The 18,698-nt window shown below is 49.4% G+C and overlaps 1 protein-coding gene across 2 annotated transcripts in view; it reads left to right on the top strand.

Annotated features, from left to right (window-relative positions):
* The window catches only part of SCARA3 (scavenger receptor class A member 3), a 269,913-nt gene that overhangs the window by 90,639 nt on the left and 160,576 nt on the right, over window positions 1-18,698 (top strand). The window contains exon 2 of one of the 2 annotated variants that reach the window (XM_078649960.1): window positions 5,578-5,634. In XM_078649960.1, the coding sequence (XP_078506086.1) occupies window positions 5,578-5,634 (57 nt within the window). Of the gene's footprint in view, window positions 1-5,559; window positions 5,635-18,698 lie in introns of both variants that reach the window. The other variant, XM_078649959.1, reaches the window with a different exon arrangement.

Here is an 18,698-nt window from a genome sequence, read left to right as displayed (position 1 = left end):
CGGAGGGCTTCGGTCCGTCGTCCATTGATGTGGACCCACTGACGGTACTTTTGAGTGTTCCTCGGTAGAGGGGCTTGTGGGACCATGTCTCTTTTGCCCAGGCAGGCTAGGGCCATGGCGGCCGGTTCATACTCGGTCTGATCTTCGTTGTAGACCTCTTCGTCTTCTTCTCCCCCTTCCCCCAGGGCTGCAGCAGAGAAATGGCGGGTCGGAGGCCCAGTGGTGCCGGGGCGCTGGTTCATGGGGCAGAGGGGGTCACTGGCATAGTGACCGGTCCGCTGGCATCTGTGGCAAGTAATGTTCGGGTGGGGCCCCGGCCGCGCTGGTGGGGGCCCTCTTCTGGTCAGGGATGGCGAAGTGTTCTTCTGGGGGGACCCCCGAGGCGGACTCCGGCCCGGGGCCGACGGGAAGTCTCGGCTCCTGTTCTGGCCTCCTCCGCCGCCACGCTGGCGGGGGTGCCGCTGGCCGTTCCGTCCCGTTTCTCCTATCTGGGTCCGGGGGACCCGGGTACTCACCCATCGATCAGCCTCGACAGCGAGTTTTCGGGGCTCGGTCAGCTTACTGTCGAGGAGATGCTGCCTGAGCTCGACAAAGCAGTTGTTGGAGAGGTGCTCCCAAACGATGAGGTCGAACAGCTGCTCGTAGGTGGACACTTTGCTGCCCTTTATCCATCCTTCTAGGGCCCGGCTATAAAAGTTTACGTACTCCACCCACGTGGTACCGGGAATCTTTTTGCAGTCTCTGAACCTCTGTTGGTACATCTCGGGGGTGAGGCCATACCGGGTGAGCAGGGCGTCCTTCATGTGGTCATAGGAGGACATCACGTCCTCGGCCAGCTCTAGCAGGGTGTCTCTTCCTTCGCTGACGAATCTCCCCCACAAGCCGGCACCCCACTCTTTTCGCGGGATGCGGTGCACGGTCATGGCAACTTCATACGCCTAGAACCATTGCTGGATATCGTCATTTTTGTAGTATTCCTTGACGATATCCTTGGGAATGTGGACCTTCGGGTCGGCAGGAGGTGGAGGGTTCCGGATTACCGCGGCGCCAGCCTCTTCGATCTTGGCTTTGATCTCTAGTTCTTTGAGGCCACGCTCGTGTTCGTACGTGAGCTTTTTTTCGTCCAATTCTCTTTGCCTCCGCCTCTCTTCCAGATCTCACTCTAATCGTAGTTGTTCAATGGCCATTTTCTTTGCTGCTAATTGAAGCTCTCCATCCAGCCGGAGTCGGGCGAGCTCTAGTTCATGGAGCTGACTCCTCTCTCGCTCCCGGGCGTCTTCGTGGGAGATGCCCGGTTCTTTGTTGGCGGTTCTTTCTTCCACTGGGGCTACGACTGTACTCAGGGGTACTTCTAGGACAATGTCCTCGTTGGCTTGGGGTGGGGTCGCTCCGGTCTCCACCCATGTTTGTAACGCGTCTTTAAAATCGTCTTTTGTGCTTAGTCCGGTGGTAGCGATACCTAGGGCTTTGCAGAATTGTTTGAGTTCTTTATGGGTGTACTCCTCTAATAGTTCTTTCTGGAATTCTGCGGTTGTTCCGGCTTCTTTAGTAGTCATCGTGGTTGTGGGTCTCTGTTAGTAGTGGCGAGTTACTCGCTGAACGATTTGCTCGGGTTCGGATCCCATCGCCTGCCACCAATGTTGGAAAGGCGACCCCAGGGGAGACAGAAGGTGTCTGACTGTCCGCCCCGAGACCCACCTCTCTGTATGGAATAGGCCGAGCGCCGTAGGGAGGCCTCCTTGGCGAGGCTCCTCTCCTACAATCGTAACAGCTGAGCAATCACACTACTTACAGATGGACACCACACAGGAGGAATATTCACAAGAATCTTTATATAAGCAATCAAGGCAAGTCCTTTGCAGGTTAGCAGGCAAGGACCGAGGGATCCGTAAAGTCTTGGTTTCGGGGATCGGGGGTAGCGGGACAGTCTTGGCACCCACTGGTGCGTGGGTAGTTCAAGGGGTCAGGCCGCGACAGCGTCAGCAGGGCCTCGAAGATGGTTCAGCTCGGTCAGGCCGCGACAGCGTCAGCAGGGCCTCGAAGATGGTTCAGTTCGGTCAGGCCGCGACAGCGTCAGCAGGGCCTCGAAGATGGTTCAGTTTGGTCAGGCCGCAACAGCGTCAGCAGGGCCTCGAAGGTGGTTCAGCTTGGTCAGGCCGCGACAGCGTCAGCAGGGCCTCGAAGGTGGTTCCGCTTGGTCAGGCCGCGACAGCGTCAGCAGGGCCTCGAAGGTGGTTCAGCTTGGTCAGGCCGCGACAGCGTCAGCAGGGCCTCGAAGGTGGTTCAGCTTGGTCAGGCTGCGACAGCGTCAGCAGCGCCATGCGGGAGGAGTAGGACCACGCCACGAGGCCGAGTCCAACACTCCTGCAATGATATTTTAAGGATTTTTGGGCCCAGGGCAATGTATATTTTAGTGCCGTCTGTTCAGAACAAAACAGTCGAAAGCTCACGCTGCCTGACATGTGCCAGCCATATTATGCCAAAAGAAAGCTGATGAATAAAGCCAAGAAATAATTTCCTATTGTCCTTGGACCTAGATACATTTTTTGTCTTGTAACAATATTTTACTTGGATTTAATTATCAAACCAGCCTCTTACTAACATTGAATTAAAAACACGGGGTGATTTGAGGGACAGTTATTATACTAATGCATCATATTAAAAGGTTACATATGAAATAAATCTCCTTTACAATTCTCATTCTTGCTGCTATAGTGTAAAATCAAAGACCCCTCCCAAGGAGTTTTATTATGTCAAATAAATCTGATAATTTTCTCAAGCATCTTCATCTGCCTTGTCCCTTCTCTTTCTATGTGTAAACTTCTCACTAGACCGTGGCCTTTGCCAATGAGCTACTTACCTCTGGGGTCGGCGCTTCCTATATGACCACTTCCCATGGGAAGTGGCCATAACCCTGTCCCAGAGTTCCTAATTCCAAGATGACAAACTTATACATTTCACAGCCACATCAGGTAGATCACCTTAGGGGTGGAGCTAGCCTGAGGGTCAACACGTCTCTCTGACTTCAAATGTTCCCACCTGTCCAGGCATTACATGGGCCCTATTCATGGTGGTTCGCAGCCCCTCACCTCTGAGGAAAGCCAGATTTGCATATCAAAGGCTGCAGGCTCTTTGAAGCTTTGGAAAGCTAATTTACAGGTCATCCTGTTGGAAAGGGCTGTAAACGCCTCCTGCCAGAGCAGGCTTTGCTCCTACCTCCTGAGAACGTAGGCCCTTAGACCTGGGGGGTCAGAAACTCCTCTATGGTGGCAGGATGGTCAGAAACAGTCAGCCAGAACACTAGCAGTTGGTAGGTTTTCAGGGGGCACATCTAATGTGCCCTCTAGGTGCATGTATTAATAAATCCTTTACTGGAATTAGTGTGGGATTATTAATATAAGATGTTTGATACCAACCATCTTTAGGTTCAGTGAAGTCATTATGTTAGCTGGAAATCTCATTTTTGACCAGTGTCCAGCACATGTACTTAAAATGGCTTCCCTGGTCACGTGTACTTGCAGTAATTAAACTGGCCAGTGCAGGGGAATATCGGCTCAGGCAGTTATGCCCATATATGTAGTATAACGCACCCTGCCTTAGGACCGTGTGTCCTGCTGAAGGGGTGACTTGCCTATACTGCATGCAGTGTCTGCAAGCATGGCACACAGGGCAGTGCGTCATGTCGTGTTTCCACTTTTGTCTACACCCAGACATGAAGCCTGCAGTTGCAGGCTACATGGGTTTCATGAGGGTTCCCTTAGGGTGCCACCATTCCTGCTGCAACCCTTTTTAGTACCCCATTCCCTCGGTATCAATGGTACCATTTACTAAGGGCTTACAGAGGGTGCTAATGGGATTGCCAATTGGGGTACAACTGCACAGTTTAGAGAAAGATCTAGCACTGGTAAACTGGTTAGCAGGAACCCTGTGCACCTTCAGTCAAAATTCCATCGAATACTAGGCAAAATGTGGGGTGACCATGTCAAAAAGGTCCACAGGACCATCATCAGGACGATGTAGTTGCACATATATACATAAGTAGGTGTGAGAGTAACAGGAATCATCTCCTTACTATCTGGAAGTATCACTCCACATCGATTATGTTCTTCATCAATGATCACCTATTACAGTGTTTTTAAAGAGAGCTTCTCATCACTTGAATAGACTTGAATAACGGGACCCGTATAACTGAGTCCGTTTCCTCGACTTCCAAAGACCGAGTCAGATAGTAAGGAGACGATTCCTGTTACTCTCACACCTACTTATATATATATATGTGCAACTACATCGTCCTGATGATGGTCCTGTGGATCTGTTAGACCAATGGGGGACTGAAACGTCGACGCCTAGCACCGTTTTGCCAATTTGTCTATTCTTGAGATCATGCATCTGACAAAATGTTATGTTTGATTTTCATTGAATATGGTATTTCAGTTGTCCATAAATTTAGCAAAAGGTGTTTTTCACTACTGTAAATAAGTTTACAAATTTCAGTATTGTGTCCGTTGCCAAATATCAAAAGATCTATGAAAAAGAATAATATACAAAAATAATAAATATCATGTTTTGATATATCTGGGTATATGTATACGTCTATATACTCTTCTCTTGCAGGTGTTTCATTATCAATCACGAATGTGGCGTAAATTTGAATAAGGAAATTGAAATAGTTCCTCAAGGGACAACAGTATTTTTGTTATTGATTATACCCAGTCCCCAGGGATTATTGGCTGGCTCTTTTTGTTTTAGACATGTCAAAAAGGGGCACTTCCCTTCACTGTTTAACATCCCACTGAGTCAATGTGAAGGGGGCTTCTCCAAACCATCTAATGGCTGACAAGGGGTGACCAAAAGCCTCTTTCTCTATGTTATGTTGTGTGTTGTGCGGGTGTGAGGTCTTGATTGACAGTAAAAGCTGTTGGTACCCATACGTATAAAGAACGGACTTAAACCCCTGGGCTAGGAAGTTCATGGAAGTCGATCAGAGTCGCAAAAGCTTCTTGATATTCAGTTCCCGCTCTTGCTCTTCTATTGCCATGTGATTCGGAGGAGAGCAGGGGTATAACATTGGAACAGCTATTGCTATAGTTTGTTAACACACATTTAAATTGTACAAATCTACAATCTGATATACAGGAGGAAAAGGTGATTTGCCCTGAATTAAATGATCTTTATTCAAGAACCAGGAAACCCAGATCTCATGTGTCCAAGGTCAGCAACATAGCCATGAGACAGTGTCAACAATCCTACAGGAATCTCACACTTGTTGGAAAGATGACTGTGGTGGACTGGTTGCTCGGGTAATTTGGAGGTTCTCGTCACAGGACAATGCCTCTGAACCTGTAGCACAGGCACCAGCCTCAGACAGCCATCCCAAGCCAACCACCCTTGAAAGGCAATGGCTTTTCTGAGACAGTAGCCATGGGGTGGGCTAATTAGATGTAGCTGTAATGTCATTAGTAACCGTATCCAGTGTGAAGTTTCCTGTTGTCTAATAATTCATGACAAATCTTTTGTTTATCCTGGGAATTTAGATGTAGAAGTTCTAACAGAAAATAGGCCTTTTTTGTCTTTCAGAAGAAGAACTTCTGAGTGAGGAGGAGGAAATGCCATCATTCAGATGCAGGCAGAACGGTAAGCACACAAATATCCATCTTTCTCAAGCTATTGTGTGTTGGCTTTTGTGATGGGCCTTGTTGGCATCTACCAGAGACTTCGTTCATTGATAGTTACAAGCAGTCGTGTAAAGATTTTCAATAATCCTTGTGTGTTCATTCTAATGTAAGTAGCCAGAGTCCCCCCTCTGCAAGGGAGTTTGACTGTCTTGAGTGGGTATTATAACCTGAATATTAGGGAAGAGAAATGGCACTATGTAAATTAGATGACGTAAAGTGATGGCATAATTTGTGCCCTCTATACTTTTGTCAGTATGTCTGTGCAAATGTAATGGTCATTTCAATTGAAGCTGTGTTGTCTGCAATAGCAGTGCGCTACCACACCATGCAGGCTCCACTTTAACATACTCCATTCTACTCTGCACCACTCCACGCCACTGTACTCTACTCTGCCCCACTCCACTCTACGCCACTCCTCTCTATGCCACTCTACTCTGCAACACTGAATTCTACTGTGTACCACTCCATGCCAGTGCACTCAATGTCAATCCACTCTAGGCCACTCTAGTCAACTCTACACCACTCCACCCTACCCACTTCAGTCTACTCTGTCAGTCTACTCTCTGCTATTCCACTCTGCACCACTCCACTTTATGCCTCTGTAATCTACGCCTCTCTATTCTATCCTGCACCATTGTACTATATGCCACTGCTCTCCATGCCATTCTACACCACTGCACTCTATAACACCCTAGTCTGCAACACTGCACTCTGCCACTGAACTGTACACCACTCTACTCTGTGCAACTACACTCTGTCACTGCACTCTACCCCACTTTATTCTACTATGCACCACTGCACTCTACACCACTCTAGCCTAGGCCACTCTACTCTACAACATTCCACTCTACGACACTTCACTCTGTGCCACTCTACTCTGCAACACTGCACTCCATGCCACTCTACACCAATGCATTCTACTTTGTACCACTCCACGGCAGTGCACGTTATGCCAATGCACTCTAACATGTGCTACTCCATGCCTCACCACTTCACTCTACTCTGAAACAATCTACTCTAAGCCATTAAACTCTATGCCACTGCACTCAAAGCCACTCTACCTGCTATGCACCTTTCCACTCCATGCCACTGCACTGTACGCTGCTCCACTCTACTCTACTTTGCACCATTCTACTTTACACCTCGGCTCTCTAAACTCTATTCTACAACACTCTACTCCATGCCACTGCACACTACGCCAATAAACACTATTGCACTCTACACCACTGCACTCTACACCACACAACTGCACTCTGTACGACTGTACTCTGCAAGACTGCACTCTCCCCCACTGAGCATTCTACTCTGCACCACTGTATTCTATTCTACTGCACTTTACTCTGCACGACTCAACTCTACACCAATCTACCCTATGCCTCTATATTATACACCGTTCTACTCTGCATCAGACCACACACTCTTCTCTGCACCACTGCACTCTACTCTACTCTAGCCTACACCATTCTACACTCTACCCTGCACCACTCCACTCTACCCTGCACTACTCCACTTTACCTTGCACTACTCCACTCTTCCCTGCACCACCCCACTCTAGGCCACTTCACTCTAAACCATTCTACGCCATTCCTCTCTACTATACTACTCCACTCTATGCCACTCCACTCTACTACAATCTACTCCACTCTACGACACTCTACTCTACAACACTCTCTTTCGTTCCTAAGCAACTCCCTCTACAACACTTTACTCTACTCTATGCCACTCCACTCTACAACACGGTATGCCACTCCACTCTACAACTTTCCTCTCCACTCTGACACTCTGCTCCCCTCAATCTATGCTACGCCACTCCTCTCTGCTGCACTCTACTCTGCACCATTCTACTCTATGCCACTGTACTTTACTCTAACCACTGCACTCTACGCCACTGTACTCCATGCCAATGCACTCTACACCACTTAACTCAAAACCGATGCACTGTAGCTCACTGACCTCTATCCCAATCTGCACTGTAACACTGCACTCTATGCCAGTATACTCTACTCTGCAACACTCTATTCTATGCCTCTGCACTCGATGCCACTCCATTCTACTCTGCACCACTGTACTCCATGCCATTGTTCTCTATGCCGTTCTTCACCACAGTACTCTGACATTCTACGCTCCAACACTGCGCTCTTTCCGCTGAACTCTACACCACTCTACTCTGCAGCACTGCACTTTGTGCCACTGCAGTCTACATAAGTCTGTGCCAATGCACGCTATGCCACTACACTAGACGCCACTACCCTGCACATCTCTCTACTCTGCAGAAAGCACTCTATGCTAATTCACTCTACCTCACTCTACACTACTATGCATCTCTTCATTTTCCGCCACTGACCTCTAAACCACTCCAGCATAGGCCACTCTACTCTGCTCTACACCAAGTGCCTCATTCTCTCTTCCGCAAGGTTTTGAAGGCATGGCTCTTTACCAGTCCTCCAGTATGAGCTCTATGTACATGTCAGTCTGATGGCCCTTTCTGTGGGGCCTTGACGCCTTTGGGCAAAGTTTGCTCTTTATAAGGCTAATATTCATTCATTCACTCCACTGTATGACACTCCAATCTACATCCCTCTACTCTCCAACACTGCACTCTATGCCACTCTAGGCCAATGCACCTTACTCTCTACTCTCTACCAGACCACGCCAGTGCACTCTCTGCCACTACTCTATGTCATTGCACTCTACCCAACACCACTCCACTCTACCCTGCACCACTCCACTCTACCCTGCACCCCACCACGCCATGCCACTTCACTCTACTCGGAAACAATCTACTCTACATCACTCTGTGCCACTACTCTGTCATTACACTCTACCCTGCACCACTCCACTCTACCCTGTACCACACCACGCCATGCCACTTCACCCTACTCGGAAACAGTCTAGTCTACGTCACTAGTCTATGTCATTGCACTCTACCCTGCACCACTTCACTCTACCCTGCACCACACCACGCCATGCCACTTCACTGTACTCTGAAACACTCTACTCTAAGTCACTGCACTCTACGCCACTGCAGTCTATGCCATTCTGCCCACTCTGCACCACTCCACTCTACTCCACTGCACTCTACACTACCCCACTCTGCACCATTCTACTCTACACCACTCTGCTCTGTGCCACTCCACTCCTCAACACTCTCCTCCACTCTATGCTACTCCACTCTCCTACAATCTACTCTGCTTTTCTTCACTCTACTCTACAACACTCTACTCCACTCTTGGCAATATCCTCTATGCCACTCCACTCTTCTCTATGCCACTCTACTCTGCTCTATGCCACTCCACTCTATGGCACCTATGTCACTCCATTCTACGACTCTGTACTCCACTCTGACACTCTACTCAATTTGATGACACTCTACTGCACTCTACACCCTTACACTCTTCTCCCTCCATGACACCCCACAAAACTATGCCAATACACAACACTCTACTCTACTCTATGACATGCTTTGCCACTCCGTGCTACTCTACGTCACTCCATAACACTGCACTTTCCTCCACAATTCTCCACCTTACAACATTCCACATTCCAGCAGCCACACTGGAGTACATAATGGATAAAAATAAATTGTCAAGGCCAATAGCTCTTGCATAGGCGCAACCTATTGGTGTTGCCAATGCTTGTTGTTTAATGCTTGTTGGAACCTGGGATGTCAGGTCACCTAGGGTAGCCTGGCCTAGGGGTAAGACATACAATTCTAGAGGCACAGTGTGAGGTTGCAAACCACCCAATAGTAAATCCACGTAATAGCACGCAAAAACAACACTACACCAAGTATAGGAAAATAAGTACTGCTTTATAAAAATAATATATTCTGTTCTCTTATACTTTAGAATTCACAGTTCAGTACTTTACAATCAATCAGGTGAAATAACAATCCGCTAAAGTCTTGGGAGAGAAAACTACCACTCAGTATAAGCAAAAGCAGATGTCATGGGATTAATAGCAATCTTTTTAGCAGTGTTAACTGGCATTAAAAATCCACATCAATAGTATCTTTCATTACATTTAGATGTCATGTAAACAGTAGCTCTACTTTCAGGAATGTTACTTATCTCAATGTTTATCATTAATAATATATTTAATCAGTTCACAACATTGACCAAATCTGACTTCAGTGAGGAATTCCAGTTTACCCCTTAGTTTAGTTATTAACCAGCAATCTTTGTGAGGAGCTTAAACCTTCACTTAGCCATCAGGTTTCTTTATGCTACTCCCCAACCTGTATTAAACAGGGAGGAAAACGACCAGTGCCTTAGTTACTTCACCGTAGGTGCTAGCGCCGCTTCCCCCTGCAATTCTCCTCCTTACTTGTGAATGATTTGGCCGGGATCGTCTTGCGCCAGGCTTAAAAGGGGAACAGCAAACAAGGGGGTCGGGGAACCAAGGCAGGCGAGGCCCTCATGCCTCAGAAGGCTCCACTATGCTCACTTCCCCCCCCTCGGGCCAGCTCCTCAGCGTGGCGCTCGAGCGGAGGACAACCAGGGCAGATATCGCGATGCTCCCCCGGCCCCTACCGGGCCTCTAAACACTCCCTCCCTGCTCGGGCCAGCTCCTCAGTGTGGCGCTCGAGCAGGAGGGAAAGGGCGGATCTCTCGGCGAGCTGTGGAAGCCGGCGCACCTCCTCAGCGTTGTCCGGCGGGGGCTGCTACTCCAGCTGACATGCGCGGAAGGCGCTCACGCTGGTGTCTCCTCTCGCTGTGCCCGCTCACAGAAAGGACGCACTACTCACGGGCCTGCTCACTTCTGTGCCCCTCCTTCCGGGGATATCAGCATCAGACGGGGCATGCGCGAAGGCGCCTTCACTTTCCTCACAACTGGGTCGCTACAGGCAACGCGTCTAAAGCGCGGTAGGCGCCCCCGGGGTCCCGCTCACGAAGGGAAGCCTCGCAAGGCTTCTCAGGCTCAATGGATCCTGCGGGGGAGCTGCCACGGAGCGCGATCGGTGCCCCAGGGGTCCCGCTTCCAATTGAAGGCAGTGAACAAGTTCCTCACCCCACACTTTTTACCTAACAGGCGGGGAGGCTTGCCACACGTCACAGGACCAGTCCGTGGTAAGGAAATCTTGAAATTGTCCAGTGGAAGTACCTCCTTTCCACACTATAGCGAGGAGGGGGGATAAAAACGGGGAGGCTCCTTCAGAATAAATCCACAGAGCTCTTCCTCAGCACTAATCCCCTATCCCTCCTTACTGGACAGACTAGGGGCACAGGGGAACTCTTAGTTCAGCTCCCAGGGCAGGGTTCTTCTCAGCTCCCAAGACTACTAGAATTAACCCCTTCACCTATCTGTCCAGGATCAGCAGGATGAGCTAACTTGGCTAGGACAACAGGAAATAGGAGGTGGAAAAGCCTTGACAGAGGGCTACTCTTGTAGAGGAAACCACCCTTCAGGATCCTACCCCTACCAGACCTCAGCCTTCACTCTAGCTGCTCCTCACTGACAGACCAAATGGCTGTCCAGCATTCCACCTTATATAGGCTGCCCCTCAGTGGTCCAGAATGGACCAGAAGGTTCTGGAACGCCCTATACTAGTCTATGGACAAGTTCTGGGCTTGGCAGTTAGGGCAGTTGGTAGCCACCATTTTGTGTTTCCAACTTTTCCTGTCAAAACAGGCCTCTGGGCCTGAGGTGAAAGACTATGAGAGGAAAAAGAACACCTATCCCCTTGGCCAACACCTATAAAAACTAGTAGACACAAAAATTATTAAGGGTATGAGGGGCAAAAAGGGGACAAAATAAATAATAATTTGGAGGGACTACGCAATAAAACCAGACAGGTCTAACACGCGTCCCCCCCAGCTGAAAGTGGGGAGAACTACCCAACCCCTTGGGAGTCCTCATCACTAAGGCGGAAATACCTGGAGAGACCGTCTGCATTGGCGTGGTCCACTCCAGGCCGATGTTCCACCCGGAAGTCCATTCCCTGTAGGGAGATAGACCACCTCAACAGCTTGGGATTTTCCCCCTTCATTTGCATCAGCCAACGAAGGGGTCGGTGGTCAGTCTGAACCAGGAAGTGCGAGCCAAAGAGGTATGGCCGCAGCTTCTTCAGAGCCCACACCACCGCAAAAGCTTCCCGCTCAATTGCACTCCACTTCTGTTCCCGGGGAAGCAGTCTCCTGGATAAGAAGACTACAGGCTGATCCAGGCCCTCTTCATTTAGTTGCGATAACACTGCCCCAATGCCATGTTCTGATGCATCCGTTTGGACAATGAACTCCTTGGAGAAGTCTGGGGCCCTCAGGACCGGTGCTACACACATTGCCTGCTTCAACTTTTCAAAGGCTTGCTGACAAGCCTTTGTCCAAACTACCCGTCGAGGTTGTTTCTTGGAGGTGAGCTCCGTGAGGGGCGCTACTATTGTGCCATACCCCTTCACAAAGCGACGGTAGTAGCCTGTGAGGCCCAGGAAAGCTCGGACCTCAGTCTGTGTCTTGGGGGGTTCCCAGGCCATGATTGCCTCAATCTTTGCCTGCAGGGGCTGCACTGACCCCCTACCCACCAAGTGTCCAAGGTACACAACCGACCCCTGCCCAATCTGGCATTTGCCGGCCTTGATTGTCAATCCAGCCTTTTTCAGGGCCTGGAGAACTGCTTGCAAATGTTGCAAATGGTCCTCCCAACTGCTACTGAAGACAGCAATGTCTTCCAGGTAGGCAGCAGAGAAACTCTCCATTCCAGAGAGGACCTGGTTCACCAGCCGCTGAAATGTGGCAGGGGCATTCTTGAGCCCAAAGGGCATCACACAGAACTGGAAGTGTCCCTCAGGCGTGGAGAAGGCTGACCTTTCCCTTGCTCCATCTGTCAAGGAGATCTGCTAGTACCCTGAAGTGAGGTCAAAGGTACTCAGATATTGGGCAGCTCCTAGCCGGTCAATTAATTCATCCGCCCTAGGGATCGGATGAGCATCAGTCTTTGTAACTGAGTTCAGTCCTCTGTAATCCACACAGAACCTCAGTTCTGGTGTGGTGCCTGGTGGGGCGGCTTTTGGCACTAGCACCACCGGACTGGACCAAGGGCTGTTGGAAGGTTCTATCACTCCTAGCGCTAGCATCTTGGCAACCTCTCCATGGATGCTAGCCTTCACCTTGTCTGGCAGCCTGTAGGTCTTTGACTTCACTGGGGGGCTGTCTCCTGTGTCCACATCATGGGTACACAGGTGGGTTCTTCCCGGGACAAGGGAGAACAGCGAAGAGTACTGCTCCAATACCTGGCGGCAATCCTCTCGTTGCTCAGGAGTTAGGGATGGGGAGAGAATCACTCCCTCCACCGACCCATCCTTCTCTTGGGATGAAAAGAGATCTGGGAGAGGCTCGCTTTCTGCTTCCTCGGCACCATCAGTCACCAACATCAGGATGACCTCTGGCCTCTCATGGTGGGGTTTGAGGCGATTGGCATGCAGCACCCGTAGGGGCTGTCGCGGGGTCTTAAGATCCACCAAGTAAGTGGCCTTACCCTTCTTTTCCAACACCTCAAATGGGCCTGTCCAACGATCTTGAAGGGCACTTAGCTCTCCAGGTTCCATCACCCATACTTTTTGGCCAGGCTCCAACTCCACCGGGTGAGCATTTTGGTCGTACCATTCCTTCATTACTGCCTGGCTGGCCTCCAAGTTGTCAGAAGCCTGCTTCCACAACTTGGCCATCTGGCTCCTGAAGGCCAGCATGTAGCTCACCACATCCTGAGGAGGTTTCCTGGGAGACTTTTCCCATCCATCCTTCACCAGGCTGAGAGGTCCACGCACAGGGTGCCCATACAACAATTCAAAAGGGCTGAAGCCCACTCCCTTCTGCGGCACCTCTCTGTAAGAGAACAGCAAGCAAGGCAGGAGGACGTCCCATTTCCTCCGTAAGCTCTCCGGCAGACTTCTTATCATGCCCTTCAGGGTCTTATTAAACCTCTCAACCAGTCCATTTGACTGGGGGTGATAAGGAGTGGTGAACCGGTAAGTCACTCCACACTCCTTCCACATTGTCCGCATGTAAGCTGACAGGAAGTTGGTCCCCCTGTCGGACACAACTTCCTTGGGGAATCCTACTCGGGTAAAGATTCCCATCAGGGCCCTAGCCACCACAGGTGCAGTAACAGTCCTCAGAGGGATGGCCTCTGGGTACCGTGTGGCATGATCCACCAGAACCAGGATAAACCTGTGACCAGCTGTTGTTGGTGGATCTAATGGCCCTACAATGTCGATGCCCACCCTTTCAAAGGGGGTGCTAACGACTGGAAGTGGTTCCAGGGGAGCTTTCAGCTTCACTCCTGTTTTCCCACTGGCCTGGCAGGATACACAGGTCCGACAGTAAGTGTTGGACGCCACTTTCATCTGAGGCCAGTAAAAGTGGAGGACAAGCCGAGCAAAGGTCTTGTCCTGGCCTAAGTGTCCTGCCAAGGGTATTGCATGAGCCAATTCCAGCAGAAAGGCTCTGTATTGCTGCGGGACCACCAAGGCCCTTGATGAGCCAGGTAGGGGTACCTTGGGTTCACTGTAGAGGAGTCCATCCTCCCAGTAAATATGGTGGTGTCCCGTAGCATCACCTGCTGCCTGGGCTTCAGCCTGTCGCCTCAGTCCCTCAAGGGTGGGGCACTCCCTCTGCCCCTTACAGAATTCCTCTCTGGTAGGACCTCCCTCCACATGCCACTCGGCAGGGATGGGTAAATCCTCCAGAGAGTCTACTTCCCCCTCCACGGACTCCTGGTCCACCACCGCAGGTGGCCGATCTGTCTCATGGGGTGTGGAAGCCGGAGCAGGCTCTCCCTGTCTCCGGGTCTGTCCCTTTTTAGCAGCGGGTTGGGCCATTGTTCCAGGCTCCAACCCAGGCGAACTCCCTCTCCGGGCAGTCGCAGACCGTGTGCTTACACAGGCCAAATACATCCAACAAAAGGGATGCCCACAGGTGTTACATTTACACCTCTGGTCACGCCAGTGTGTGCATAGTCCTTCCTAGTATTCCCCTTCTCCTTCCTTCCCCCTCTGGTGCAGGAACAGTTCAGCCCCCCACTTTGTTAGTGCAGACCACCCGCGGACACATGCTGTAACTGGACCTTCCACTCCCCTAGTGGTAACTAGTGTCCGTTGATCTATTGATCTCTCTCCCTCCTTTTGATAAAGATATTTGCACGGTGCACACCGTGGGAGCCTCATACCGGTGGGTTAGTTTCTACATATCCCCCATTTAGCAACCCTATAATTACTAGGTTGTTGCTCACAACCCACACCCCTATTTGGGGTTTGTACCCCTTTGCTCAATTCCCCCTTTTTCTCAATCCCCCCCTTTCAAACCGTAGCACGGCTCATAATCCCTTCCACCATGGAGGGACAGGGCTTGAGCTTCGGCGAGGAAGATGCAGCAGCAATTATGAGAACACCATCACTTTTCAGCATTGACGTTGAGCCAAGCTCTGTGAGCAACTCAACTGAGTGGCAAACACTATCAGATCTCAAACGAGAATGGATTAGAGTAACCATACATGGGACAATGATGGCGGAATATTTCAAGGCCAAGATTGCCCCCAACGGTTTGATCGTTAAAAACTTTCCAAGAATCTTTTGGGAAGACGGACAATTTAAGATCGAGTGGTCCCAGGTGTCCTGGAAGTGCACCCATGACCTGTTGATTCTGATCGTTAACACTGCCAAGCGATTGGCTGATGCTCTACTAGTTCGCATTCAAGCAGCAGAGGCAGCATTAAAGAATGCGGTACCCAATCCCGGGTTTAAAACTAAATTGGCTGATTTAAACAAAGAAATTGCAGAACACAGAGAATATCTTATGAATCTGAAAGTGGCGAAGCTACAAAAAGACATTAAAAGATTCTCCAAAGAAAAAGTCTATCCCTATCTGAAGGATGACTATGTTCCACCTGGAACTAGCTATAACTCGGATTCGAGTGCAGCTTCGTCAAGAAGAGGATCGAACAGTGGCTCTGATAGTAGCGAAAACAATGACCCCCAACATATGCCACCTAAATCTAAAAGGGGCAGAGGCCGTGGGCAAAATAACTTTCAAAACTACCCATACCAAGGACAACAAATGGGTCCCCCCTTTTGGCAGTTCCCACAATTCCCACACTTTCAACCGCCACTAGCCCCACAATATCCTCCGTTCTATGCAACTCAGAATACCTCACACCCTCCTTTTTTAGGCAGAGGTTGGGGCAGAGGGCGAGGGCGAAGAAGAGGGAACGCGCCAGAAAAGAAAGTACAGTGGGAGGACAACCGCCCACAGGGGATGGACACGAGGACCACGACCCGATCAGGACCAAAATGAGTCTGGTGGTCAACTTGTCAAACCGTGTCTTAACTGAAGATGAGGAACAGGTCCTCCAAAAAGGGTTAGGCTTTGTTCCAACCCCTAGGACAGACCCCTTCCAACAAACAAGAGAAATCAAGTCACTCTTTAGGAAAATAAGGCTTAAAGCTTTCTTTGAAGGAAAACCCCCCGAACCCACTGAGGACTCGGGTCTACGCAATCCTTCAACCTTTACACCTCACAATGGGATGGTACCTAACGAAGTCTTGACCTTTGAGCAAACTGTTCTCAAGGAGATAAACCAACTTGACAAACATCCGCACTCTTCTAATATCACCAGTAAAGAGATGTTGGTCCTTAAATCACTAGCAAATGATCCCCTCATCACCATCAAACAGGCGGATAAGGGTGGAGCAACTGTTCTGATGAATACTGCAGATTATGATCTGGAATGCATCAGACAACTGAATGATCGCAGATATTACACACCCATTGTCTGCGACCCTACTAGACGCCTACAAACTATCATAACAGGCTTAGTAATGGGAGCGGAAAACGAGGAATGGATCTCTAAAAAAGAGGCAGAGTTCTTGATGAAACGGGACCCCAGGGTACCCTACTTCTACATCCTGCCTAAGATTCACAAAGGGACCCACCCAGTACCAGGTAGACCCATCGTATCTGGGATCAATTCAGTCCTGGAGCCTCTCTCACAATTCTGTGACCATTTCTTGCAGCCTCTGGTGAGAAGTATCCCCTCGTACATCCAGGACACCACAGATGTGCTGCGCCTGTTGAGTTCCATACAGGACACCACACGAATCGATCTCTTAATTACTCTAGATGTGGAGGCCCTCTACACTAATATCCCTCAGAGGGCCACCCTAGAAGTAATAGAGGACAGATTGGGCCTTGAGTCATGGAACTCCAATACACCCCAGACCTTCATCATGGAGTGTGCCACCTTGGCACTTACCGAGAATTTTTTCGAATACAAGGGGCAATACTACCATCAGACCTAGGGTACATCTATGGGCAGCACCTTTGCCCCATCGGTGGCCTGTCTTTACATGGCAGATTTTGAAGATAAACACATTCATCATCAGTCCAACCCCTTCCGTGAGAACATCTTGATGTGGAAGCGTTTCATAGACGACATCTTGATACTCTGGACAGGTCCACTGACCTCCCCTGACGAGTTCCTTGGGTGGGTTAACACTTTGAACCCATTCCTGCGCTTCACCATGTCTTCCTCCCAGAGAGAAATTGCTTTTCTTGACCTCACCATTAAACTGGAAGGAGGGTCCCTCAAGACTACTATGTACAGGAAGCCCACAGACCGGAATAGTTTGCTCCATTTTCAGAGTCATCATCCCAAGGCTTTACGCTCTAATCTACCATTCGGACAATTTCTCCGGATTAGACGTAATTGTAGCGAAGTTTCTGACTACAAGAAGGAATCCACTCTCCTATCCAGGAATCTCCTAGACAGAGGATACCCTCTAAGTGATGTTTATAAAGCCAGAAAGCGGGCTCGGAACAATAACCGAGAAGCACTACTCGAGAGACATGAGACCGCACCGGTTGAGGACCAGGTCATCACCTGTGTCACTACCTTTACTCCCCTGTCTAACCATATCAGAAACACTATCAAACGTCACTGGGGGATCCTCAATACAGGTGACCTGACTTTAGAACAACCCCGGTTTGCGTTCAAGAGATCGCAGAACCTAAAGGATATCCTGATCAGCACAAGGCCTAAAACAACCATTAAAGAGACTCAACAAACTCTTTGGCATCTACCACCTGTCACGGGCCACTATCCGTGTGGCTCCTGTGTTGTTTGTAAGTTCACCTTGACACAGAAAACCATCAAGCTATCTGAGACCTTCACTTGGGAACTGAGGCACCACACTAATTGCAACACAACACATTGCATCTATCTGTTGACCTGTCCCTGTAATTTGCAATATATTGGTATGACCACCCGCCCAGTAAAAACACGCATCATTGAACACCGCAGCAACTTTCGCTGCAAAAAGACCCATACTAAAATGTGCAAACACTATGTGGAGTCCAATCACAACGCGGACTCTATGACATGGGTTGTTCTGGAATCCAGTCCAAATTGCCCTAAAAATGCTCTCTTTCGGAAGGAGCAGAGATGGGTCCATCGTCTTTCCACTGATAGCCGGGGACTGAATGAAGACATCCCGTGGCATTCTCTGTGAATCCACACTAACCACCTGGCTGTGGTCTGTGCGTCATCCTATTAACCTCCTTAATTAACTACTTTGGGTCGATCCAACCCCGGCACACACACCCGGCTGCTGTTGTGCCTTAGACCATCCATATGGGACACCATTACCTCCAATGATACTGATGAAACCACGTGATTCAATAGCCCCCTGCCGGGCACATATATATATTAATATTAATATTACAATCACAACATTCTATATTTGGTAATCACGTGACACACTAGCCCCCTGCTGTGTACGTGATTCTATACATCATTTACGAATTTTGACAGATAAACTATAAGTTTGTCCTGGGTTTCTATCAACATTGCTTTTAAATTCAAGAGTAGCTGACACTCTTTGTTTCCTGGAATTAGTCATGAATTACCGTAAATATAAACTTCTGTCCCCACTTAACCGATGGAATTAACCCTGTAATGCTAGCTTTCCACATGTATTCCATGGCCTTTTGACCACTACATCATGGCCGACCTACCAACCACCCGCGTCACGTG

Source organism: Lissotriton helveticus, chromosome 6 (assembly GCF_964261635.1).
Source record: "Lissotriton helveticus chromosome 6, aLisHel1.1, whole genome shotgun sequence".
NCBI classification, from domain to species: Eukaryota; Metazoa; Chordata; class Amphibia; order Caudata; family Salamandridae; genus Lissotriton; species Lissotriton helveticus.
Note: the sequence above shows the minus strand (reverse complement) of the source record. Positions and strands in the feature narration are given on the sequence as shown.